This window comes from Prionailurus viverrinus, chromosome B3 (genome assembly GCF_022837055.1).
Source record: "Prionailurus viverrinus isolate Anna chromosome B3, UM_Priviv_1.0, whole genome shotgun sequence".
Lineage (NCBI taxonomy): Eukaryota > Metazoa > Chordata > Mammalia > Carnivora > Felidae > Prionailurus > Prionailurus viverrinus.
Window position 1 is genome coordinate 105,523,574 of NC_062566.1, and position 25,815 is coordinate 105,549,388.

The window sequence follows — 25,815 nt, forward strand, 5'->3', positions numbered from 1 at the left end:
CAAATATACAGTTAGGATAAGCCTTCAGCTCTACCCGAGCATGCAGGTAAATGAATCAACCTAAACCAAAGCCAACATCTGAAAGTCCCCAGTGATCCTGGCAGTGTTCTTTTTGTAGAGCTTGGTTCTTGTTACACAGGTGTACTCACTTTGTAAACACTCACTGAGGTGAACATTTATGATTTCTGTATGTTTATTATACATGGATGACATTCTTTGAACTTCCACTCACTTGTAATCTACAGTCAGTAACTGAATCCTGATAAGATATCAACATATGTCAACAACAAAACCTGTACATGAACGTTCACAGCGGCATGATTCACAATAGCGCAAAGTGGAAACAACCCTAATGGCCATCAACTAATGCACGGATGAGCAAAATGTGCTACAATGGACTATTATTCAGCCCACAAAAAGGAATGAAGTACTGATACCACACGGAGGAGCCTCTGAAACATCATTCTAAGTGAAAGAAGCCAAACACACGGGCCACATACTGTAGGAGCAGGCAAATCCACAGAGACAGAAAGCAGAATGAAGAATGTCCGCTAAGGAGTATGGCGTTTCTTTGCGGGATGCTAAAACACGTTCTGTGATTATATAGCAGTCATGCATACACAACTTGGTGAATATACTAAGCAACACTAAGTTGGAAACTTTTTTAAAAGGGTGGATTTTACGGTATGTGAATTATATTTCAATAAAGCTTTTCTTTTTCTTTCTTTTTTTTTTTTTTAAATGACAGTGGGCAGGTTCCTCCAGCTGAAGAACAAACTTGAAGACTTGTTTGAATTTTACAGAGTTCCTCATACATTCATTATCATCACAATAAAACAAGACTCACAGTTTATACTAAAGTTGACTTTACAGCAAAACATCTCAAGAGCATACTGACAGTATACAAATGAACACAGACTACACTAATTACCAAAAAAGCTATCAAGACACACGTAAGCATGATTTCAGGTGATTAAGACATGAGGCTGACAGCAGAAGAATAACTCAGTGGGCAGTAATCAAATAAATTATCTGCTTTTGCTTGGTGCTTTTCGTTGAACAAAGACACAATTACAGACAAAGAATGGCCCTTCAAATAACGGCAGGAAGTACAAACTGAAGGAGAATCTTCAAAATTGGGCAGGGACAGAAATGCAATTTTTGGCTACACAATGTCATCCATCTATCTATCCCGTCCACCTGTCTGTCCACTCAAAAATCAAGTACCTCAAATAAATATGTCTGCTTATTCAGAGCCAGCCACTGGGCAAGGTGTCAGAGATACAACGGTGAGCAAGACAGACACAATCAGCTTTCACAAAGCCAAGTCTAAATGAGCGATACCGGTGAACGGGCAGCATAAGTGGTTTAGGATGCTATATGAACACACAGCAGACAAATCCACTCTACTGGGGAGAAGTGGAGTGGTAGGGAAGGCTTCTGGAGGAAGTGACATCCAGACAGATCCATGAAGAAATGAGAAGGCTGAAGTGGAGGGAAAGCGTTCATGGCAGGCTCAACAGCACATACCTTCACCAGCAGCCCATCAGAATAGAAGCTGTTAAGACAACTGCCGTCTCTCTGCCCCGTCAGCCATGCAGTCCATCAACCAATCAATCAATGTCCACACATGCCAAGAACTGTCCTTGTTACTGTGCACACACACACTAGTGAAAAACTTGGGAGCCCACAGGGAAAGCAACGAGCAAGTCGACTAAACACTTCCACAGGGAACACTCTAAGAAGGAAAGGTATGTGGCCCCATAAGCGAAAAGGTCCCAGGGGCCCAGTATCTCTTATCTACCACACACACAAAATGACTTAAGATCTCTAACCTACTCATCCTACTCCTTGTTAATGGAAATAATTAACCTTTTAAGTTCTACTTTTTAATCTGGTTTCTATTTTTTTTAGGTGTTATAAAAGGGTTTAATGGGTAATTTGCAACCAACATAAGAGAAGGTTTGAGGGGGTGTACTGTTAGCAAAACCTGAATCAACTATGCTTATGAACTATTAATCTTAAGAGTTTAATGAAAATATAATTAAGCAAAAATTATTTAACTTGTGTTTTCATTAGGCACTCAAAAAACCATGCATTACCAGGCATCTAACTTAAGTCATTTACAAAGCCACAAATAGTATCATCATATATGATGTCCTATGAGAAAGAAAGACAAATCACATTATATAAATTACTTTTTTGCAGCTCTATAGAACACATTTTTGGTGAGTTCATGATATAAAAGACAAAAGAAAAAGTATAACAACACACAAGTTGAGAAAAGGAGGAGAGGGATGAGCTCTGCTTTCCAAAACAAAATGACACACTTGTGCTTAGTCATATAGACACGGCCCACAAAAAAGCAATGAGAAATCTCATCCAGCATCTGTAAATGCCTAGTGAACTGCACTCCCTACAATATAGCAGGCAACTTGTTGTCAGAGAAAAGCTGGAGAGTTTCCAAGGTGACTACAGAGCAAAGATAGACCTGTCAACATGCTGGCTCCTAGTTTACAAAGCCAGCTTTCCTGAAGCTCACAAACAGGGATGAACTGGGGAGTGATTTAGCCAAAGAACCCTCCTTTGAACCTAATCATAAATCTCCAGGGACATGAAAAGGGCAAAATGAAAAAGGCAGTTAGGGTCTCCCAATCAGACATGGGAGACTGAAACTCTCTCCTGAGTCCCCCCTGAGATTAGAATAAAAGAATAAAAATGGAAGAAACCCACGGGGCAAAGAGGAATGGAGAGCAGATGAGACAAATTTACACATTTTTCAAAGATGGAAAGTGGATGGCAAGGGGTAACTATCTTAGGTTTCCTCTTTCTCCACTCTGCTAAGTGTTTTTCCATCCTGCCAGCAAGGAAGGGAGCCAACAAGAAGCAAGCCAGTTCACACTAGAGAACCCTTAAAAGGCTTAAGAACTGAAGACACCAGATATATTTGATGGCAAGGGTGTGGGGAGCTAAAAACAGGAGGGCTGGTTGAAAGTTTGTCGAAAGAGTAACAAGACCTCCCAGATCCGTGTCCCAAGCAGTGGACTAAAGATTTACAATCAAAATCTGGAGAGAATAAGCACCCAAGTCTCTCATCTTCAAGACACTGTACACAGCTAAGTGAAAAATTAAAAAAAAAAGGGGGGGGGATTAAATAACAGTCAGCATGCTGAAGCATGAGACTTCTGCCGGTCCCTTTGCCTAAGCCCTCAAAATCCTGGATGAGGTAGGAGATAGGAAGGTCCCTTTTGAGGGACCTCAGCCTCAGCCTCTTGACAGCCTCAAGAGGAAACACCTGTTGATACAGATATTTGAGGGTTTGTCATTGAAAGAGCAAGGTCTCTGCCCAATGTGCTAAGTGTCTCCCATTTGTGTGCATGCATGCACACACGCGTGCTCACACACACACGCGCGCACTCTAAGAAGGCTCTTCAATGGTTCTAAGAAGCCTCTCTGATGACTAACATGTAACTATGAAGCCAAGGATCACCAGCATTCTAACACAAAAGAGACCAAAACAAACAATCATAAAGACATCAGAGGAAAGAGCCACAATGCAAGTAAAGAAACAAACAAACCAAAAAAACAAAACAAAAAAAAAACCTGCAAAAAAGAACTTATCCCCAGAAATAAACAAACCTATTGGATCCCTGAAACAAAACAGAGCAACTATAGATGGATATTCAGAAAATAAAAAGAACTTCTGGAAATTCAAGATGTAACAGAAATAAAACTTCCAGAAGAACTGGAACATTACAATGAGCAAATCTATCCTGAAAGTATAGAAGAAGATCGTATATAGAAGAAAGAAGGTAACTAGAGGATCCATCTGGAAGGTCCAACACGTTCCAAACAGGCACAGAGAACAGACACACAGACACAAAAACAAAGCACATGAAATTATCTAAGAAAGAATTCAATGCAATTTTCCAGAAAAAGGGGACATGAGTTTCGATACCGCTAAGGGCCAGTATGTTCTCTGCACAATTAATAAACAAAGACCTACAGCAAAGCACATCAGTTTGAATTATGTGGACACTGGGGACAAAGAAAAGATCTCAAAAGCGGAGAGAGAAAATAGGTCACTATAAAGGATAAGGAGTCCCAGTTGGCGCAGGCCTTCTCAATACCAATGCTGGAAGTAGAAGACAATCTAGAACTCCCTAAAACATCTGAGAGAATATGAGTTCTAACCCATAAAGCTATCCCTAGCCAAAATGTCCATCAAGTGTGTGGGTAGAATAAAGACATGTTCAGAGAAGCAGGTCTCGAACACTTACAACCCATTCATACCTTCTTAGGAAGCATCTAGAAGATGTATTCTGCCAAAATCAAAGAGAGGGAGACAAGCAAGCAAAGAGTGCAGAAGCAGAGTGCAGAAGAGTGGCAAAGGGAAATCCCAGGATAACTACGGTGGATACAGCCTAGAGGAAGCCACCAGTGCCAACCAGAGCAAGATGCCCAGAGCTCCAGCTCCGGGAAGGAGACCTTCAGGGAAAACAATGGAACTACAGACTAGCCAATGTGTGGGCCAGACTGAGAAAAGCTGTACATTGCACTCAGAGAAGAACGGAGGGATGAACTAGTAACCAATACCCAGAAAAGCAAGCATGTGAAAAATAAGGCAACTATTAATTCCAGGGGGTTAAAAAAAAAAAAAAAAAAAGGTCTACAGGAGAAGAAACACAATTATAGCATAACATGTGCCTTGGCTGAGAACAACACGTACACTAATGCAAACACTACAATTTCATTAAATTTTGTGACACAACTACATTGTTGAGATATAAAGGAAGAGATAGAGAGGGAGACATATAAAGATATACAGTAGGAAAAGATTTTAAAAAATCAAGGAACAGCATTAAGAATGCAATTTAGAGAAATGGAAATCATACAAGGAAATACATGTAAACTGCTAGAAGACTTGAATGTGGTTACCTCTAGGGATTGAGACTCTGGGTTGGGGAAGGATGAGTCAGAAGAGTGTTACTTTTCTTTATAAATCATATAAATACATTTGAATTACTTAATAGGCATTACTTTGTTAATTAAAGCTATTTTTTCAAAATTCAGGGCAAAAGGTTTGAAACAAAACGTCCAACTGCCCTCTACTAGGATAAAGAAGCAACTACCCTGCCCTCCATTCCATGTAAAGAAATATTAAATGTAAAGAATATCAGAAATGCTCAAGTGAACAATCAATGTAATTGGTATTCTAAATGTTTTCATCCAAATTAAAATCAGGTCTCCAAATTTCTGGCTTTGTTTTTAACTTTAGCTATTCTACAACCTGAAAAATGATATCTCCTGAACACCTTTACCATGACCGGGTAATGCACGTGGAGAAAACAGCCCAGAACCAAGCAACGAGAGCCAACAGCAGCCTGACTCCAATGAATGAGAACAACTCAAGAGGACCAACGTATGAAATGAGCTCATCTGGGGGCACCACTGAAAGCACGGTGGGGACAAGGGGTGGAAAGGCTGCACGCTGTAAGCTTCTAGCAATTCTGACTTCAAGACTCTGATGGAAACTCAGTATAAAGATTTCAAAGGTGGAAGTCACACAAACACGAACAACTCTGTCAAGTCATATGCTTTTATTTTCTTCCTAATTTCTATTCTTCCCACATACTAGAGAAGTCCATTGTTTTCTCCCTCAACAAAACCTTGCAATTTAAAATCTTAAGACAATCAATTTGGTCAGCACTTCAAGAAAGAGCTGTTACTCTACATAATGATGCAGGCAGGGACTAGCCACATAATTTGTGGAGCCCAATGCAAAATGAGAATGTGGGGCTCCTTGTTCAAAAACTAGTAGGAATTTCTGGGGCGCCTGGGTGGCTCAGTGGGCTAAGCAACCGACTTCAGTTCAGGTCATGATCTCGCGTCTCGTGAGTTCGAGCCCAGTGTCGGGGCACTGTGCTGACAGTTCAGAGCCAGGAGCCTTCTTCAGATTCTCTCTGCCCCTCCTTGCTCACGCTGTCTCTCGCTGTCTCTCGCTGTCTCTCTCTCTCTCTTTCTCTCTCTCTCTCTCTCAAAAATAGAAATTAAACATTAAAAAAAATTAAAAACCATTAAGAATTTCAAGACCACAATGGCAAAGCATTAAACCAAGAGCAGGGCCCTTCTCAGCCTGGGGCCCGTGTCATCGCCCAAGCTGCACAACCACAAAGCTGGCTCTGAATGCAGGAGTCCAGGCAGGAAAGCCCTTTCCCAAGGTTCTTAAGTTACAGGTTGCACTGGAGGGGATGAGGTGAAGAGGTAGTTTACCGTTCATCGGTAATGGCTACCTGATAAAATTCCTGATAGAAATAAATTCTCTAAAGCTTTATATGCTACAGCCTCTGAGAGAGAATGTAAACATTTTGGCATATTCAAGGAACTTGTTTGTAAAATAGCTCTTTGTATCAGAGCTGACGTTCAAGGCCTCATGAAATTTATTTCAGTTTAAAACTTAAAAGTTTTTAACAGGTTGCTGTGTGTCACGTCCAATTTGTCTTGAGTTTTTAAAACACAATAACGAAACGTCACTTTTAAGGACAGGGTAAATGATTTGCATAATTTGCATGGTAATTATCGCACCTTTCAGCTTAAATATAACTGCAAATGTGAAATACAAATTACTAAGTCGCAATCTCCAGCAGTACATATGTTTACGGGGACACTTGAACAGTATGTCTCTTAGCAACCACTGACTGCTTTTCAGATTTGCAGAGTGGTTGAAAGCAGTCTTTAGAAATATGCTACTAAACTCTTGCCACGATAATACACCCAACGAAATAATTCAAGGTTTGGCAACTCATTTTTTGATCGGGTGGTGGAAGGAGAGATCATAAAGAAACCACTTTCCCAACTGTCCTAACACAGATGAAAATTATCTTTATTGGGAATAGACACGTGTGTTCCATAAGCCAAAGTCAGCCTGCACACCTGTAGCTCTACAAGGCAGTTGCTAAGTCTAAAATCAACATGACCATAGACACAAGTGTACTATGCAATCAAGTGACTCTCTAGATAAATCTGACAGCTTTCTTTTATAAAGACTTAGATTAAGTATATAAGAAATGCTAAAGGTTACGTAAATCTAGATTTAATAAAAATTACAGTGAAATTTAAGCAAGCCACTCAGTCATACCATTCTTAAATAAAAAACAGCAAACCCTTCAAAGGTACAAGTTACAGAGAGTTCTGTCTGGCCCGTACAAAAATCTGGATTTCCGGGTTCTCTTGACCTCTTGAGGTCACTGCTGTCTCCATCACTCCTTCCTGTCACACTCAGACTACTTCATTCTGTACCACTTGTCTGGCCTCAATAAATATTTGGATGTCCTATCTTTGCTTCTCACCTATTTTTTTTAAGTTTATATATTTGTTTTGAGAGAGAGAGAGATAGAGCATGAGGAGGAGAAGGGAAGAGACAGAGAGAGAGAGAGAGAGAGAGAGAGAGAGAGAGAGAGAGAATCTCAAGCAGGTTCCATGCTATCAGCACAGAACCCAATGTGGGGCTTGATCCCATACACCGTGAGATCACGACCTGAGCCGAAATCAAGAGTCAGACGCCTAACCGACTGAGCCACCCAGGCACCTCTGCTTCTTCTCACCTATTAAAAGTCTATGCTCCTGGCACTAATACACTTTCACTTCTAACACTGGAAGAAATCAGTTGGTGAAATGAATCCAAGGACAGGAGAGACCACATTTAACACCTGAAAAAAAATCTCAATAGCCAGAGTCCAAAGGTTGTTTTTTTTTTTTTTTGACTTTTATAAAGGTAAAAGTCGAATTTCAAAAAAAAATTCATAACATGGGGGTTAAGGTGTTGACAGACAAATACCACGTGACTTCACAGACTGAGGCTATTCTAGAAAATATGATGGAAGAAGATTCTTAGTGTTGTCAGGAACTGTTCTAAGTGCCTATGCATGTATTCACTTAATAAATCTCCACAACCACCTCTCAACAAAACTACGATTATGCTGTGGATATTTTGCATCTACTTTCCAGATGAGGAAACGGAGGCAACACAGTTATATAACTTGCCCAAGGTCATGCACTAAAAAATGGCAGAGCCTGAATTCAAACCAGTCTATCCACTTCACCTCTAATCTATACTGCTTCCTGATGAGGAAGAAAAATGAGTAGTGTTGAGAAAGGTTCTTGGGGCAACACCGGAAGTTTTCCACTGAGCGTCAGATTTGAAAAGGACACATACAAGTGATGAAAACAAATGTTAAGTATAAATGAATGGCGTAGTCTTACAAAAACAGTCTTACGAAGGCTAATGCACAGAGTCAGCTGAGGTTGATGAAAAATGCAACGCAACAAAGTGAGACTCAGTAAATAACTTATTTATAATTTTATTAAATAAAATTTGAAAATTACTAACGTAATTATAATCACTGCTGATAACATACATGTTCATTTTTTAAATGTAAAAACTAGAGAAATACAAAAAATCAGAAAGTAACGTTCTTCACACTTAATCACATTCTACCAGGCAATTAATAACAGTTTGCCTTCCAAAACTTTTAGTGCATATACAAATATTCCTTTTCCCTAAAATACGAGACTCAAATTCAAAAACATCATACTGTTCCATAATATGCATGTTTCACTTCAAAACAGATCTTGTGTAGCTCTATCTCATTCTTTCTACAAAATGATGAATATCCCATTATATGAATGTCCACAGTCTATTCAACCACCAACACCCTACTGAGGAACATTTAAACTGTTTCCAATTTATATTAACAATGATGCATTCCCCATGCTTGTACATATATCTTTGTGTACACACCTGACTATTTCTCATGGAATTGCTCAGTGGATAAAATGTAAGCCAACAGAATCCTCCCAGCTTTCCTCTCCAAAGGATTTTACCAATGCATTGGTACATTATTTATGGCTTATGTTTTCCACTCAAGCCTCTGCTAACTTCCAGTCTCCTGTACCCATGCCACACTGTTTTAATTCATGTGCCTTTATAGTTTTAATATAGTACATTCATGGTTATGAATAAATATCTAATAGGCAAAGGATCTTTAGTTTTCTATTTCAAAAATTTATTTCATGAACTTTGAAATTTTCAAATAAACTACTAAAAAAATTTTTTTTTATTCTTTATTTATTTCTGAGAGACAGCAAGACAGAGTGCGAGTGGGGGAGGAACAGAGAGAGAGGGAGACACAGAATCCGAAGCGGGATCCAGGCTCTGGGCTGTCAGCTCACAGCCCGATGCGGAGCTTGAACTCACGAACCACAAGATCATGACCTGAGCCAAAGTCGGACACTTAACTGATCGAGCCACCCAGGCACCCCTGAAATTGTAATTAGAATTGCACTAAATGTGTATATTAACTTGGAGATTCTATGGATATCCTTATGATGGCAAGTTTCCCATCTAGGAATATGTCATTTGTTCAAGGCTTCTTTGCAAAAATTTCTTATAAGTTTTACATAAACTTTTTTAAAAACAAAATGTCTATTTATTTTGAACAAGAGTGAGCATGCACACACACTTGTGAACAAGTGGGGAGGGGGGGAGAGACAGAGAGAGCGACAGGGAGGGAGGCAGGGAGGGAGGGAGAGAGAATCCCAAACAGGCTCGTTGCAATCAGTGCAGAGCCCAACACGGAGCTTGATCTTGCGAACTGTGAGATCACGATCTGAACTGAAATTAAGAGTTGGATACTTAAGCAACTGAGCCACCCAGGTGCCGCTCACATAAACTTTTAAATTTCATTTCGAAAGGTGGAGATTTTATTTATTTATTTATTTTAAGTAGGCTTCACACCCAGAACAGAGCCCAATGCGTGGCTTGATCTCGTGAACTGTGAGATCAAGACCATAGTTGAGATCAAGAGTCAGATGCTTAACTGACCAAGCCACCCAGGTGCCCCAAAAGGTGGAGGTTTTAAAATTAATATTGGAATAAAAAAAACAAGACTACTAATGTGGGTAAACAATAGTATTTAATGAGCAAGATAGACTACTAATGTGGGTAAACAATATATGAGGCAGTATAAAAAGAGGATTTCGTATTTAATGAGCGACTACTATAATCCATGCATGATTATCTGCAGTTTTTACAAGTCATACCATTTTATCATCATAACAAGCCTACTTGTTATAATTTGTTGTAAGAGAGGTCCACATTATAGCCATTTAGAGAAGAAAACACTGAGGTTCAGAAGAGTAAAAAAAAATCTGCCCGAGTTTTCTGGTACATGCTTACAACTGAAGGGAGGGAGCCTATATTTATATCCATAGTGCCAACTCAATCAAGCATATGTAACAATTGTCAGTTTGGGTATACATCCTATGTACTTAAATCTCATTTTTTCTGTTACCTCATGTTGCAACTGAGGAGACTCAAGCTCGGACAGCAAGTGTATTAACTGGCTGAAGACCACACTGCCAAGTAAGGCAGAAAAGCCCATTTTAATGCAGTTCCTTCTTACCCCACGGTGCATATTTTAGCCCAATAATCTACTACTTAGAGTACACAGGGGAGTCAGGATGCAAATACACAGCTTGCTAACTTTCTTTCCACTACCTTATGTTAAAATAGCTCAATTCTTAATTTTTCTTTTGTCTTTACTGACAGGAGAAACAAGAATCAAAATAGACTGTGAAGAATACAGCTAGCTGCTATAGAAACTAGGTTGAAATCTCATGGCTAGGATACATTATGCCTAACTCAATAAAAAAGTTTTAAGTTGAGATGACCAAAAATTCCTTCTGAGATCCTTTGAGAATCTACAGAGAATAAAATATCTGCTCCAGGAAAAGGAATGCGGTAAATGTCATCCTGATTTGCAAAAGGGAAAGGTAGGAGGGTTCCCGTGTCATAAGAAAACCAGGCTTAGGTACAAAACACGCCAGCACTAGGTGGCGCCATAGGAGGCTGTGGGGAGAGAAACAAGCAGGGGGAAGAGGGGGTGTAAATAACGAATGAGCGAACTACATGGTACACAAATGAAGGAGCTGCCAGCTCCAGGATACTTGAGGCATGGCGGTGGGAGGAAAAGGAGGGTGTGTAGGGGCAGGGCGTAATCTCAGCACGATGCCTTAAGCTCCAAAAGGCCAAGCAGGTCCCAAGTCAGAAACAAACAACCCAGGAAGGGAACTCAGGAGAATCACACTGGGGACTGAGACCCCACTCCTGCAAGGTGCTAGGATCCCGGGTAAGTCATCAGCAGACTAAGGGGTATGAAGAAAGGCAGGAGGCCAGCTTTACAGGCTAGCAACAAGAATGAACGGGTGTTCTGGAAAATGGCAGCTAATTGGCACCCAGAGCTTATCCCCAACATGACAGTTAATGCTCTGCTTAGTCACAGGATTACATTCAAGCACCACTCGGTGGTGTTATTGATTTTGCCAACACTCTGCCTGTCCCTTTCCTGACTGATTCAGGAACTGCGGTGAGCCCTCATGTGAAGGTTGAGTTCATCAACAGACCCAGCAGAGGGAAGGTAAAGGAGGCAAAAGTTGTAGAAATGAGGCAAGGGCTGGAAACAAAGCATTAGTACATGGACTTCACTATGTATCCTCAGTTTCTCGTCTCTGCAAAAACTCGGGAGACAGATGATCAATCGCATGGTTTGTTAAGTACTGAGGGTATCATTACCAATAAGGAGCAGGAGCCCCTAGAAGTTCACTAATGTCCCATGGCAGATGAATGGCATTCCTTTTTATGATAAAGTCTCATGGCCCATAAATGAGGGGGATGCTATAAGCACACAGTCGTGGCTTTTACTCTGGCATCTGACAAAGTCTCTACACTCTCCTTATGAACAAAATTTTAAAATGAAAGAAGGATGATGACATTCTAGAGTAAATTTCTAACGGGTTTAAGGATGGAGTTCAAAGACTGTTGATTAATGAATCTGTGCTAAATAAAGGGAAGTCGCTAAAGGCATGCCAAAGGCCTCTATCATCAGTGCTGGCTGTTTTAACAACTTCTTCAGTCAATGACCTGAGATGAAGCCAATAGCTACTAGCACAGTTAAGAAAGTCGCAGATGTGATCGAGATGGAAGGCACGATGAATGCGGTGGATGACAGGCTCAAGATACAGAAAGACTTCAAAAGTCTGGGGAGAAATGATATTCTGCAGAAATACATGTCAAATCCTACGGCAAATCGTACAACGAACGAGAACAAGAGAAAACGTGGCTTTACATTATGCATAAAGCTAAATTAGAAATCAGTTAAAGACCACAAGTTAACACAACTTATGTTAACACAAGTTAACAGTGCCATGGAACAGCAGGAAGAGCTAATGAGACTTCTTCCCCTTTAAGAAACCTGGCACCCGTGGAGAACCCAATTCTAAGCTGTGCTGGACTGACAAGGCTCAGGGCACTATGTCCTGACAGAGACAGAAGCCTTCCAAAATTGACAAATGAGACAGGGTCCACAGAACTAAAGACAAAGTCTAGAACAGAGAGCATACGGACAGTGGCTCGGCTGGATCCAGAAGGCGGATGGGCATAGTTCATCCTGAGCAGGAGTTTAGAACTCATGAGAAAACTTCACAAATAATCTGGATTTCTGTTTCTCTTGAGGGAAGAAAAGAAAAAAAAAAAAAAAAGTCTACCAATAACTGAAAGAAGAGGGGTAGCCAAAGCTCCCTTTAGTAGAACTCTGTCTACCTCCTATTATCTGACACCTGGCCACCATACTTATTATAAATGAGCCTAGAAGCATTTGAGTTGCAACTGCTGTTCTAGGGAAAAAGAGCCAAGAGGTAAACACAAACGCTGTGGTCTAAGACCTGAACTGTTGTGTCTGAGCCAGTGAGTACTAAAGGACTATTCTGGGGAAATAAGGCCAGAGGGTACACGGTATAGGGAGGGTCAATAAAAAAAGAACTTTCTAACAAAAACAGAATAATCTGCCCAAGTATATGGTCCTCCTTCACTAAAAAAGAATAAATGGGAGTCACCCCTTTTCAGGGTCCCAAAGGAGACTAATTCACTGGGTGAAGAACTAGAACAGACATGCAAAACATCCCTTCAAGTCTGGGTTTCTCTGATGTTTTAATCTAATGAGCTTCATTATCATCAGTACCCATCTACCATGAAGAACACACTGAGCTGGGCCATGCAAGCTTTTGGTGTACTATTTCCATGTCAACTGAACACGGGCTTCACTATCTGATCCTCTTGGGTACTTTAACTTACCATAAACATAAGGAAACCTTAATATTTCGTGAGTGTTGACAAGTGAGGACTACTCCTGCCCTGCAGTCATTCCAAGTTATAGTGAGGGGAATCACAAGGAGGCATCATGGCATAATGGACAGAAAACCAGAACAGGAAACTGCCTGGGGAAACTCGATGATCTTCCAAACCTCAGTGTATTTCATCTGTAAAATGGGACTAAAATTTAGCTGTGTCTATTCTAGACTGTTGTACAGACTAAATTAAACGATGCATGTAAAGATGCTCTGACAATTGTACAGTGCTATATAAATGCAAGGACCTTCCAGTACAAAACACCACAGACTGATTACGTGTTGCTTTTTTGTCTCAAATGCATTTTGCTTCCTTGGTAGAAGAATCTGGATCAGTCTACCTATCTGCCCAACCAATGAATGCTCCATGTATCCACCTATTTATCTACCTCTCCATCTCTAACTCAAACCTCACTTTTCCAAAGCCTCTCGACCCAATATATCCAGAATTCTAAATGTATTAATTTAATTAAGGAGGGGAAATGAGGTCATCACAAAGGTGATCAACCTTTCTCCAGGAAAGGCACAGAAGATCAACTGCTTGCTAAAATAATGTTTTCAATTTTAAATTCTGCTTACTGGCTCACTAGGAGATAGATACTAATTCCTTTTTTCCCTGGTGCTCATTAATCATTCAGAAAGGAGCTACACCAGTCCATACACCAGTTGGCTCAAGTACCCATTTTTAGAGAGGAGTGTCAACAACAGGAGCAAGAACACGTTACCTAAAAATTCAGTGTCATGAACATTCCCGAGTCGCACGTAAGAAGGAAGATGTGATCTACAGTTATAAAATGTAAAGTGGCAAGTCAGGAAGAATACATACCCTGAGAAGTTCCAAACAGAGAGGTGAGAGTTAATCCCTTTATGGGAATTTTAAATTGTCAGGCTGTGCTATTTCCTACTGCGAGAGCTCACCAGTATCTGACTTTGATTATTTATTGAAGGTTATTTCTGCTCTAGGCCATGCTTATTCACTTTTAACAGACCTAAGCAATGGTTCTTTAAGAATCCTTATGCAAATAGGAGTTTTCAAGCTACATAAAGTTTCACACAAACCAGAGTTATATTCACGAAATTCCTTTATAATTAAATTTTAAGCAAGCAAACTGCAGGGAGTTAGGCATTAGCATTCCTTGTTGTTTAAAATGTAATTAATGTCCAGCAATAAATTAAATAATAAATTAAACAGGTACTTGTCACTTTTAACAGGTAATAATGGGAACTAACATATATACAGAATACATTTGTTTAAAAGGTGATATAACTGTCATTGAAAGATTTTTTAACAATCAAGAGAAAAAAAGATAAAGTGTTAGCAATTGAATGACAAATTCGGGCAACCACAAAAATGTGCTTACCTGTAATACAAATTTCTGATCTATGTATTTTTTGGCAATGCTGGGTTGGAATTCTTGGCTTTCCAAAAATCGTATGAAAAATTCATATACAAGCTGCAACAAACAGATTATAATTAATTTCAAATTGTACTTCCCTGAGCATAGTATCAAAAACCATAAAAAGTCTGTAACACTAAAACTGACAGGGCTTAGAAAACTGAGTTTTAGCATCAATTACAAGCTACGCCAGCCCTTCTTGTGGTTCACAGTCGCTATTATGTTTTTTAACTTTTCAAATTAAAAATCTAATACAGCCACAAAGCAAACAGAAATTCCCCCGCAGCCTCACTACTCAGAGATAACCACTGGCAACTATGTAATGTACGAATCTCCTCATTTTTCTCTATACTTCTACAACATACCAGTGAACTATAAATATACTTTTATATAGTTTTCAAACTACTTTTACCATCTGAACAATATATTATATACAATTTATGTCAATAATAACTAAGCCATCTTTCTTAGTAGCTACAAAGAGTCCACTACATATAATTTTTAAATGAATAATTCCATTATTCATAATCAATTTAACCAATCTCCTATGCTTCGACGTTTAGATAGTTTCTCAATTACTTCTCTATCAAATTATGCCACATTGTGTATCATGTAATATACATCAGTGTGCATTTGCTCAATTATTGCATGAGGAAATATTTCTAGAAGTGGCAACGTTAGAGTAAAAGGTATCCAGACATTTCAGGATTTTCAGCATTTATTGCCACATTTCCTTTCAGAAAATCTATGGCAATTTACACTCCTCTAAGCAATGTATGATGGTTTAGCAGAAAACTCTCATCTGCAAGGAATGAGAATATTCTCATCTGCAGAATCAATCTGAAATAACTGTTCTAATAAACAGTAGAAGATCATTGTTTATGTTCTTGGCAAAATAAACCTATGTTAAAGTACACATGAGGGGGCCTGGGTGGCTCAGTCAGTTGAGCGTCTGACTTTGGCTCAGGTCATGATCTCGCGGTTCGGGAGTTCGAGCCCCACGTCAGGCTCTGTGCTGACAGCTCAGAGCCCGGGGCGTGTTTCGGATTCTGTGTCCCCCTCTCTCTCTGCCCCATCCTGCTTGTGCTCTGTCTCTCTCTTTCCAAAATGAATAAACATTAAAAAAATATTTTTTTATTAAAAAAATTTTTTTAAAGTACACATGAGATCCTGGTATAATATACAACAGTTCATAAAAAACAGAACTTGTAAGAGGCAGACAGACACTGTGTTGGGAGTCTAGCTCTGTCCCCTACTGTGTAGCCCTAGGCAAGTTAATTTCTCTACAATTACGTTTCTTCAACTGAATAATGAGGATGATAATCCCTAAGACCGAATGTGATAATATATATAAAGCACTGCGCACAGTAACTAATACATATCACCATTATCACTATTACCTAAAATAGCATTCTCAAGAGTTTTTAGTCCTACTCCTTTACATTTAAAAATTGTTGAAGACTCCAAAACCTTTTGTTTATATGATAAATGTGAAAAACATATATATATACATATATATATATACATATATATATATACATATATATATATATATAAAGTCAGAAAAACAATGAGAAAATTTCAAATACGTATTTGTTATTTCATTTTAAAACAACACATTACACATTAACATAAATAATGTATGTTTGTGGGAAACAACCATATTTTCCAAAACCATTACTGAGAAGCATTATTTTTATTTTTGAAAAATCTATAATTGCATATTAGAAAACAGTTTAATATCTGCTTCGGTATTCAATCCATTGTGACATACTGTTTTGGTTGAAGTATGTAAACAAAATTGAGCCTCATGCAGATCTAACAGTATGAAAAAGGATGAGTATTTTCATAGTATTTTCACACAATTGTGGATATTCTTTTTTGATACTACACCAAAACTTGACAGTTGTTTCTCAAATAGGAGTTGCACTGCAGAATCTGAAACCAGAATCAATGAGTTTTTCATACTTTGTTACACTAAATTCCAATGGTCTGCCATGTACTCTTGAATGGGTCTTTACCATGTATGGTTTCCTAACATCATTCACTGGAAAATACTGGTTCACTGAGTTATGCATTTTTCAAATGGTGACAAATTTTACTAGATTGTATCAAAAAGTCACATTCCTTAATATCTCCAATTTCATCAAAAAGTCTAAGCTTTAATTAGCTATAAAGTTCAGCAGAAAGACAAGTTTTCCAAAATTCGAATTCTAAATTTTGCTGGAATGCTCTAATTTAATCAGCACTGGTGATGATTTTCTTTGTCTATTTTCAAAAAAAACATCTACCAAATACCCAAGTTGGAGCAAGCACAGTTTGCTAGACATTCCTGTGGGCAAAACTGATCATCTCATGGAAAGACAGCTAGTGTAGCCTGTAGCTCAATCACACAAATGCTTTAGCACACAAGACGATCAGTATACTTAAGTATACAGTCATTGGGCTTTATGCATACTTCCCACTTTGTCACAGAGAATATTTCTTAAATGTGTACTCGAAAGTCAAGACTTAATGGTATTTAGTTTAATAATTTTTGCTGCTTCTCCAAGAACATTCTTAATTGAAACTGGCTGTTTTTTGTCAATGCATGTCAGTGAAGAATATCTACTAAGCCAATGTGCCACAACCGCTGCGATTTGTGCTAAGGCAGCAGCAATTTGAACCACCAACGCTTTTGCAAATATGATTTCAAATGTCAACACAGTGAAAACAGCAAACAGCATAGTATTATTATAAAACCAGTTTTGACTTTGCAGGCCTGAAAATCAGGTCTCAGGGTCCCCCCAAGGGACTGCTGAGACCACTAACTTAAAAGCATCATACAGTGACCTTACCTACGACTTTAGACTGTAGCTTAACGCTTAAATTAGGTATGCACATTAGGATTTTACTTTAAAGTAAAAAACTGTTTTTCTCTTTGAAATTCTGAATTTGGAAAAACTTCTTGCCCAATGACCTGAACATTATCAAATTGTACTTCTTTTTTGTTTTTAATGTTTATTTATTTTCAGAGAGAGCAAGAGAGAGAGCACACATGCACATGAGAGCAGGGGTAGGGGAAAGATAGAGAAAGAGAGAAAAAGAGAGAGAGACAGAGACAGAGAGAATCCCAAGCAGGCTCTGTGCTCTCAGTGCAGAGCCCGATGTGGGGCTCAATCTCACAAACCATGAGTTCATGACCTGAGCCAAAATCAAGAGTTGGATGCTTAAGCAACCGAGCCACCCAGGTGCCTCTGTCAAGTTGCACTTCTGGCATCATAATGTGACTGAGTCCCGACACCTTCTAGAAGAATTGTTCTTGTTTCATACACTAGGTTTTCCACTCTCTTTTACAAACAGAATGTCGGCCTTATTCAAATAACCATAAAAGGGGGGTTAATTCCTACAAGTGGAGAGATTCTCATCTTGCAGGCCTGACTTGTGGGCTGGCAGGACTTTCCAGCAAGATTGGCAAAACGCTCTCCCCACTCTGGTCCCTTGAAAGCAGTTATGGTTTAAAACACTTGGGTGGAAACACTTCAGACACATTTATTAATAAGCATAAATGTTCTCTACACTTACGAGACAGATTTTTATCTCAGAATCAAAAATCTCTCTTGGATTCCCAAAGGGAAAGACAGACTGGGGACTGAAAATAATTTACTTTTCAAGGTCACATAAATGAATTCTCCAAGGAACATGAGTAAAAAAACTGTAGCATTTCTATTTTTCAGTCTCAAGTGTAGAGGCGCCAAAAACAACCCTCTGATTGCAAATGGAAGTCCTGCAAAATCATATTCTACTGGAAATACACACCCAAATACAGAAAATACACAAAGAATAACCATGGTAACTGTGGGATACCAGTTTAAAAGATACCAATGCAGGTAACGGAAAAGATCAAGTAACATACATATAGGAGAACCTTTGATATATTTAAGCTAAAAATTTGGATTTAAACATTTTTCTATTTTTAAATCTCTCCAAAGAGCCAGGATTTCTTATGAGTAATCTTGTATGGGCCACAAATTTAAATCAGACAAGATGTGTGCAGAAGCAGTCTACCCAATCAATAACCACATCTCAATGCAATTTGGTTGTTCTCTACTATTACCATATATTTGGTAATGAACACCTTGCTTCCTTATAAAATGTGGTCCACAAGAAGCAGTACGCTGCCAAAGCTGGAGCTAATAAATGCCGGAGCTGTTTTTTGGTCAGAAAAATAGCTGAATCGATGAAAAAGTCAAATGTTAAATTTCGTGATAACTTACTATACTATAACATGCATGACTTATCATGAACAGAAAAAAGAGATTTCTTGAACCTTCAGAGAGTGCTCGTCAGTACTAAAAACCACCTATCAGTGAAAATGGAAAGGTGAAGAATTTGTGGAGTCAGAATACATAAGAGAAACACAGGAATCTTGAGTACAAAGACTTCCATAAAGGAATAGTTGCTGAAGGCAACAGAGGGTGCCCACTGACTTGACCTTTACTAGGAATAAAGGCCAATTTGTGAATTTTTAAAAAAATTGTTTAATGCTTATTTATTATTGAGAGATGGAGAGACACAGAGCATGAGCAGGGGAGGGGTAGAGAGGGGGGAGACACAGAATCTGAAGCGGGCTCCAGGTTCTGAGGTGTCAGCACAGAGGCCGATGCGGGGCTCGAACTCACAAACTGCGAGGTCATGACCTGAGCTGCAGTCAGTCGCTTAACCAACTGAGTCACCCAGAGGCCCTGGTCAATTTGTGAATTTTAAAGGTAGGTTTCCTTTATCTGATCCAACTTAAGTCATATTTCCCCCTGAGCTAAAGAAGGGATGAGACGATTATAGGCTTGAACAGAGCGGCAACACAGATGGAACCACACCGTTCTGGGATACAGTTCGTGACTTTACATCCAGAAGGGGACAGCTCTCCCTGCTGTTCCTCACCGTTGCTTCGGTTTTCGAGTTTCAGGTGAACTAACAGTTAATGCTCCAGTAGCAATGACACAGGGTAAGCTAGAGATTTTTGGTGGCAGAATTTAGTTTAATAGCTTTAGAAATTAATTTGGTCCTGTATTTTATAGAGTCATTAAGCTTAGAAAGGATTAACTGAAATACTTAAACTTTACTGTGCTTTAGGAGAAATTTATATCTTTGGTGATCACGATTTAGAGTATTCAAAAAGCTCTTGCAAATGGCCAGAGTGGTCTACTGTCTCTGGGATGCGGAGAAGACAAATTGAAGCTTTGAAGACATCTCTCTGTCTTTTCCACGGTGAGACGTGGGGCTTCCCTGAGATTATCGTTTGGTTTGTTTTTTAAATTTCTTCCAGACTATACTGTACTTCTATGACTGGTGAGCATTACGAATAAGACAGGACAAGAAGCCCACCTATTCGAAAGAATTTTTTTTTTTTAATTTTTGTCACCATTTGGGATGTACCAGGAAAAGCACAAATAATTTTCCAAATTTCTTAGATCGCAGATAGTATGTCTGACACCTTAAAAAAAAAAAAAATATATCAAGCAGCTAAAACAGGAAATCAGCTACACTGTTTTAACTAATTTACTCAATCCTGGCATTGATAGCAAGGATACATATGTATAACATGCCTGGGTAAGAGTTGAGAAAACAGAGCCCCTGAAAGCTCTCCTCATAACTAGGAGAAATAGCATACATATGTATCTGTAGCGACCTTGAGTTGCCAAAGCAAGACAGGGAAAGTTGCAAATCGATGTCAAAAATTCTGACGTGGGGAAAAAATAAACTTGTAGAATATCTCTAGGCCTCATCATGCTGCTGCACAGTTTTCTGCTCTTTAGAAAGTCAACTAGTAGCCGTGAGCACACTTCAAAGATGCGATATCGGGCTTCTGCCTCTGCGTGACTGATGTACGAGGTTCTGTTCCCTCTCTCCATCCCTTCCCTCCTGGCTGGTTGTCATCCGGCCTCTGAGGACATCCTAACTCGATGGAAAGATAGCCTTGGAGACCATTCCATTCATATTTCCTTGTTCTCTTCCTTTGAGAAACGTGGGCCTGGAGCGCAAGCAGCCAGGAGACCAGTATGGAACAGTACATCCAGTACAGATGGGCCGGGTACTGGGAGCGGAGATGCGGGGACGGCCCTGATTTGTCCCGGCACGTGCGTAGGACTGGAAAACATGGCCTTCTCAGTGCAAGAGAACAAAACTGGCCTTCACGCAAGCTTTCTATCAGCTGTTGCTCTTTCTTGCACGATGTAGCAGCTACTGCAATTCGTTTTTGCCCTTCTAGGCTACAGAAACACATCTGTGGTTATCACGAAGACAGGAGTTCAAGGTCCCCAGGATACCTGCTGCTGAAAATGAGATATAGACTCTGTGACCTAATCACATCTAACTAATAATGTGAAAACAGCTCAGCTCCTGTTGGAGGCCGCGGCAGGCAGGATCACAGAGAAGCTCTAATAAAAGAACAAGAACTGTGCAACCTGGGAGAAACCGCACTAAAGCATTACACCGAAACTTATTATTTTATTCTTTTGGCATCCTAATTATCAAGAGTGAGAAACACAGAAAGCATTCTCTAAGCTTTCAACTAATGTACTCTAATTTGATTTCCGGGTGAATAAAGGCCTTCAAGAAACTCCCATGCTAATCAGCTAATAAGTTAATGGATCTTTCTTTTATAACAAATGGTAGTTCAAAGTACCTGTAAGTGTGGCCATGATGCCTCAAGGGTAGGTTCATCTTCTTCTGGATCAAATTCATTGCTGTCACTAGGAGGGAGAGTTCTGAATATATTGCAAGACACCTAAAAATAAACAAGCAGCAGAGTTAGCTGGAAGCACCTCCTGGGCAGCCGTACACAAGGTCTGCAGCCAGCCAAAGGGAACCCAGATGACAGATGATGGGAACACCATCGAACTGGAACGGGGACCTCTCTCCACGGGCTTTGAGGCCAAGACCACCTCTCGGCAAAGCCAGAAAGTAGTAGAGCAGCACCTCCAGCCCTCCTGAACAGTACTCCTTGCCCAGGCCCCTTTGATTTTAGACCTCCCATCAAAGCCTGCTCGTGCTTACTTACCCGGCAAGCATGCTTCTAAGATAGAAATAATTAATGGGCTAATGGGCTTTATGTACTTCCCTTTCCAGGTTTATTCACGATTTGCAAATTAACAGTTGAACTAATGGTAAAATCCCAGGCATTTACAAAAAGCAAATCAGAAAAGATATTTCCAAACCTAACATACTTGAAATCATCCTTCACCTGTTCTCAGTTGGTTTACAAAGCAGTTAATGATGCCCTGAGTCAGCTGTATCTGTGACACAAATCTCTGTGAACTGACTAGGTATTCCGTTACCATCGGCAATTTCCAAATTAAATGCTGGTTGCTCAAAGAATGGCCAGGAGTTGATAACTATTGAAACCGGGTGATGAAGGCATGAGGACTCATTATGCCAGTCTACTATTTCTGCACATGTTCCAAGATTTCTGTAGTAAAATGCTTATTTTAAAACTGCGGCGGGCACCTGGGTAGCTCCGTCGGTTACGTGTCCGACTTTGGCTCAGGTCATGATCCCACTGCTTGTGGGTTCTAGCCCCGTGTCAGGTCCTATGCTGCCAGCTGCCAGCTTAGAGCCCGTTTCAGATTCTGTCACTAGCTGTCTGCCCCTCCCCGGCTCAAACTCTGTCTGTCTCTTTCTCCCTCTCTCTCTAACATTAAAAACATAATTTAAAACTGCGGCTGGTACTATTCTTGAGGTTCCTTTTTGATTTGTTTCTTGCCCCACGTAGTCATCCATCCTCTCTCAATGACCCAAACATATTCTCAGATGTGAAGAAAAAATGGGAGGAGAGGGGAGAGGAGGTGTCAGTGGGGTAAAATGTGTACAAGGCAAGAAAGGAGACTGCACCAGAAGCCTTTGCTGGACTTTCTGTATAATGCAGAAAATACTAAATATAGCACGCTACTCTGGAAGAGAGAAGAAGAAAGGCTTTTGGGGTCCCATTAATCCAAATGTATTTGTTTACTTAACAAATAGTTACTAAATGCCCATCATGTTCACACACTGTTCCAGGCACCGGAAAAATAACAATGAACAAAGCAGAAAAAAGTCTGTGCCCTCTAGGAGCTTATGTTTTATTTAAACCCCTAAGTATCCCAATTTCCTCACTATGGAAACTGAGCCCAGATGTATAAGCTATGGAAAAGAGATTTGATTTGATTTGATTTGAAGTGTCATGGGAAGCCATTAGTTGATCTTAAACAGGAATGTGACATGATTTGATTTTTGCTTTTTAAAAAATCATTCTGGTATCTCTGTATTGAACAGACAGGAAGGGGACAAGTTAGAAGCCTCTGAAGGTGGCAAGAGATGATGATGGCTTGGACTGGGATGGTGGCAGAGGAGACAGAAATAGATCGATTCAAAATATACTCTGGAGGTAATATTTGCTGTTGGCTTGGATATATGGGGTGAAGAAAAGGAAAGAATCAAGGATGAGTCATAGATGCAAGGCCATCCACCCAAGATGGAGATGGCTGGGAAAGTGAAAGCTTTTTTTGTTTACGTGTGTGGGTGGGGAGGTCCAGAGATCCAGTTAGGAATGCGTTAAAGAAACAATATCTAGGAGGCGATCAAACATATGAATCTGGACTTCCAAGCTGGACAGGTCAGGACTAGAGACATATAAGGACTCTTTGGCATACAGATGATATTTAAAGCCGTGAGACTAACGGATCGGCGTGGAAAGGAGTAAACAGAAAGACCCTCAGGCATCCAACACTCAGAAATGAGACAGGAAAAGAACCACCAGGCAACACAAATGAAAAGGAACAGAAAGAAAGTAGGAGAAGAAAAGAACTAGTTTAGGGTCTCAGGAGCCAAGGGTATCTTAGGAAGGACAAAGACGTCAGCAGCAGCAAGTGCTGCTCTGAGGTTGACTGAGACGCGCATAGAGCAGTACCTATCGGATTCGACAGCTCTATGAAGTGGATACTATGATTATCTCCAGGTTACCACTGAGGAAGTAGGAACACAGGTGTTGAGAAGATCTGAGGTTACACTCAGTAACCAGCAGTTACAACTGAACCCAGGCTGTCAGGCTCTACCGCAGTGTTCTAGAAAAGTAGGCAGACCACTTCTTTTGCTCTACTTTAGCTGAGATGACTGAACACAATCATTCGATTATACCATTTCTGCCACAGCCAATGACAGCACGCGTAGGTCTATCATGTTATTTTTGTCCCTTCCAATGATTATTAGGAATTCCATTTACAAAGAAACTAGTGAGTTTTCAGAAAGCCATCAACCAATGACTTCTCTGCAACCAGCCAGCCACACTGTAATCAAAAGGGCAGAGGCACCTGGGTGGCTAAGTTGGTTAAGCGTCCAACTCTGGATTTTGGCTCAGGTCACGATCTTACAGTTCGGGAGCTCTGTGCTGACAAGTGCGGAGCCTGCTTGCGATTCTCTCTCTCCTCTCTCTGCCCCTCCCCCACTTGTGCAAGTGTGCTCTTATTCTCTCTCTCTCAAAATAAATAATATTTAAGAAAAAAGACACACAAAGGGGCAAAAGTCTTTCAGTTCCTTGCTTTTGAAACCATAAATTTCAAAAACTGAATTTTCATGCCAACTAAATCATTCATATTTACTGTACTCTGTAACAGTTTTTTTCCTCTTCCAAAATGTGAAAATAAACCATAAAAGTTAAAAAGCGAGTGGGCCTCTGTATAGTAAAAACTAAAAGGACACAGAAACTTCTGCTCCTTTATACTCTTGGACATATACACTCTCTTAAAGTGCCCATCACGTGCTGCAGCAATTGTTTACATAACTGTCTGTCTCTCTCCCCTAATGAAGAGTATGCAATGTCACATTCATATTTGTTTTCCTAGCACATACGAGGCATCCAATAAATGTTCACAAAATAAAAACTTGGACACATTTTGGTTTTGTGTATTTTGGTTTTGCTTTTTAAAATTTCAATTTAAAGTTTTCTGAGTAATTTAAATAAATCTAGGTTATTTAACTTAAAATGGTTAACTCTGTACAGAGTTCATCTAAACCTCTAATTTGGTCAAAGCTTCATCTCTCAATTATCACATCAAAAGAATGTCAGGTATGGGAATAATCTAAACACCGAGTGGTTTTAGAGGCATGCACATCTCATTTAGCCACACACTGCTGTTTCTTCAGATTTGTCTTCCTTATAATGCTTTATTCAGTTTACTTCTAAATATTCACCACATGAATAATGAGGAAGCACAGATCAAATGGGCTGGACAATTACAAGCTGACTCAGTCGGTTAAGTAGTTTGCTAGCAGATTTGGAAAGAATGTCAAAGCATATCAAGTGTCATGGAAATGGCCAAGCTTTTGACCCAGGCTGGCACTGTGCTTAATAAAAATGTCATGAATGGATGAACCATGGCTCTCATCCTTGAGAATCTATTGTGAAAAACTAATCCAAGACAAGTCTGAAAAATCTACTTTTTAAAAAGTATTTTCTGCATTTTTTTAATGTTTATTTATTTTTAAGAAAGAAAGAGCATGTGTTGGGCATGGGGGGCAGAAAGAGAGGGAGACAGAGAATCCAAAGCAGGCTCCATGCCAACAGCAGAGAGCCCGATGCTGGGCTCGAACTCACGAACTGTGAGATCACAACCTGAGCCGAAGTCAGACGCTCAACTGACTGAGCCACCCAGGCACTCCTGAAAAAACCACTTAAAGTAGTCATTGACAACATTCTACAAAAAGTGTAAAATTAGAAATAATCTTCATGTCCAACATCCAAGAGGTACATCAACTCAGAATACTGTGCAGCATTAAAGATGATGGCTACACAGAAGCACAAAGAAATGTTTATAAATAAAGATTTAGGGGGAAAGACAACTGAAAATGATGAGACTTTAACCATACAGGATGGAAATGCATATCTAAAGGAAAATTTTAAAAAGCTGTAGCAAAGCAAGAGGAATATGGATGATAAACTAGGTAGTTGCTGTCATTCCTCTTGAGGCACACGAAATAATTCCTAAATCTATAGAAGGCCTAAGTAAGAGACATACGGTATATAAGTCATGCCTTTAATTTCAATATGAAAACGGGCTCTTGAATTTGTTTGAATGAGATTATTACTGTCAGGAGAGAGTTAAAAATCAGAGCTTCCTAGAATGCCTAGAGCCTAGTTCAGGAACGAATGGTTAAAAGACTCAAT

General features: G+C 39.7%; 1 protein-coding gene across 3 annotated transcripts in view; it reads right to left on the bottom strand.

Moving 5' to 3' along the window:
• PPP2R5E (protein phosphatase 2 regulatory subunit B'epsilon) overlaps window positions 1–25,815 on the bottom strand; it is a 147,711-nt gene that overhangs the window by 21,491 nt on the left and 100,405 nt on the right. For all 3 annotated transcript variants that reach the window (XM_047861354.1, XM_047861356.1, XM_047861353.1), the window contains exons 4-5: window positions 21,304–21,405; window positions 14,604–14,696 (exon numbers count right to left, since the gene is read on the bottom strand). In XM_047861354.1, the coding sequence (XP_047717310.1) occupies window positions 14,604–14,696; window positions 21,304–21,405 (195 nt within the window). The remainder of the gene's footprint in view (window positions 1–14,603; window positions 14,697–21,303; window positions 21,406–25,815) is intronic.